A 1,668-nucleotide genomic window follows, 5' to 3' on the forward strand; every position below is an offset into this window, starting at 1 on the left:
CTTTAATAGCTAGCTTAACACTTAACTCAGGAAAATCATTAATCATATCTCACATAGATGATATCATTTTGCATTAGAATTTCTTAGTACAGCATTCCTTTTATCTTCATATAGACCACACCNCTTTTATATCCAAGTTAGACGGTACTAAGATCTTATGGTGACTAAAAATGTACAAGGTTGCCGGCAAAAAAAAAACGCGAAGAAAACTTCTGTTAAAATTACAAATTCTGTGACAAATATGATCATATTGCGTTCCCAAGATGCGTTTCTAGTAAAATCAGTGCTCTTTGATTATGACTGGTATTGTATCTATGGAGATGTTACCACACGTGTAGCTAAGTTTCTGTCGCAAATAAAGCTCAGTAAGAATGCCTTTCCGGTGTGATGGAGTTCTTATCAATAGTGGTACGGGATCATTATTCACCTTATCTAAATAGCTGCATATATATAAGCAGCCAAATCCTAACAAGAACCATCCATGCATGCTGTCTTTTTCAGATTTACCTTGTTCTGTTGTTCTCTGTCATTCATTCATTCATTCATTCATTCATTCATTCATTCATTCATTCATTCATTCATTCATTCATTCATTTGTTCATTCATTCATTGTTTCCATGTATTGGACATTCTTTTTGAATCTGTTTTATTCATCCATTCATTCATTCTTTGTTTCCATCTATTGAATCGGGAATTTTTTTGACCTTATTTAATTAAAATGCATTCATTCATTCATTGATTCTCTCTATTTTTTCCCAATAGTTGGAGAGTCTTATCTGTAATTTTTTTTTAAAAATGTCTGATTCCAAGTATTTAAAAAAAAATACTGGTATATGGTCTTGATTTTAAGTCTGGATAATATTTCTATATTTCAGATTGTGTGTACATAGAAAATAAAAGACCTGAAAATCCTTACTTCATTTGTGGTATTAAACATTTCCGATTGGTGAGTATTGTTGTTCAACTTTTCTTTCTGAAGAGAAGGATAGTTCTCATAGCAACATGAAAAAACGATAGTCCATGAGGTATTGTGAAACGGGAGAAGGCACTGTATGGCCTAGGGCGGCAACGGCTGCAGCGATTCTTGAAGTTGAGATTCGATTCTGTTTATTGCGATAATAATCACAATTCATTTATAAGATCAGGAATAGTTGCAGCCCTAGTGTGACTGGTGAAAAAGTTAAAAACAGTCTTTTTGCCCAAAATATGCCCACACAAGTTCATTTTTACAGTCAATTATTCGAACACCAACCTTACTGAATAAAAACTGTTTTTTGTTTACAGACAAAGCGAGATACTCTAGTCACAGATATTAAATGGTATTTTAGATTCTCCGAGGTTCCTTTCAGTGTTTATACTTTACTAGTCCAGGATCGAACTACCGAAAACAGTGAGTTATCTTTCCTTACTTACAATAACAGAATAATACAGAATCTTAGTTATTTCCCTTGTATTAATAAGTTTTTTTACTAAAATAACTTATATTGATACTAAAATGTTATAATATCTAGTAGACACAAAGTGTACAATGTTTCAGAGCCTTGAGTTATTGCCCTTGTGTCATTGAAACATATCACTATAGACAGTTTTTCACCGAACATGACCACTGCTTTCATTGAGACTCGTCTCAATACACCCTAACACTGAACAGAAGAGTTATGCCCTGTG

The 1,668-nt window shown here is 33.1% G+C and overlaps 1 protein-coding gene across 1 annotated transcript in view; it reads left to right on the plus strand.

Annotated features, from left to right (window-relative positions):
• LOTGIDRAFT_171975 (hypothetical protein) overlaps positions 1–1,668 on the plus strand; it is a gene marked incomplete at both ends in the record, with an annotated part of 9,346 nt that overhangs the window by 7,291 nt on the left and 387 nt on the right. Inside the window, 2 exons of the mRNA XM_009048550.1 lie at positions 876–946; positions 1,285–1,390. Of these exons, the coding sequence (XP_009046798.1) occupies positions 876–946; positions 1,285–1,390 (177 nt within the window). The remainder of the gene's footprint in view (positions 1–875; positions 947–1,284; positions 1,391–1,668) is intronic.

Source organism: Lottia gigantea (assembly GCF_000327385.1).
Source record: "Lottia gigantea unplaced genomic scaffold LOTGIsca_124, whole genome shotgun sequence".
Classification (NCBI taxonomy): Eukaryota; Metazoa; Mollusca; class Gastropoda; family Lottiidae; genus Lottia; species Lottia gigantea.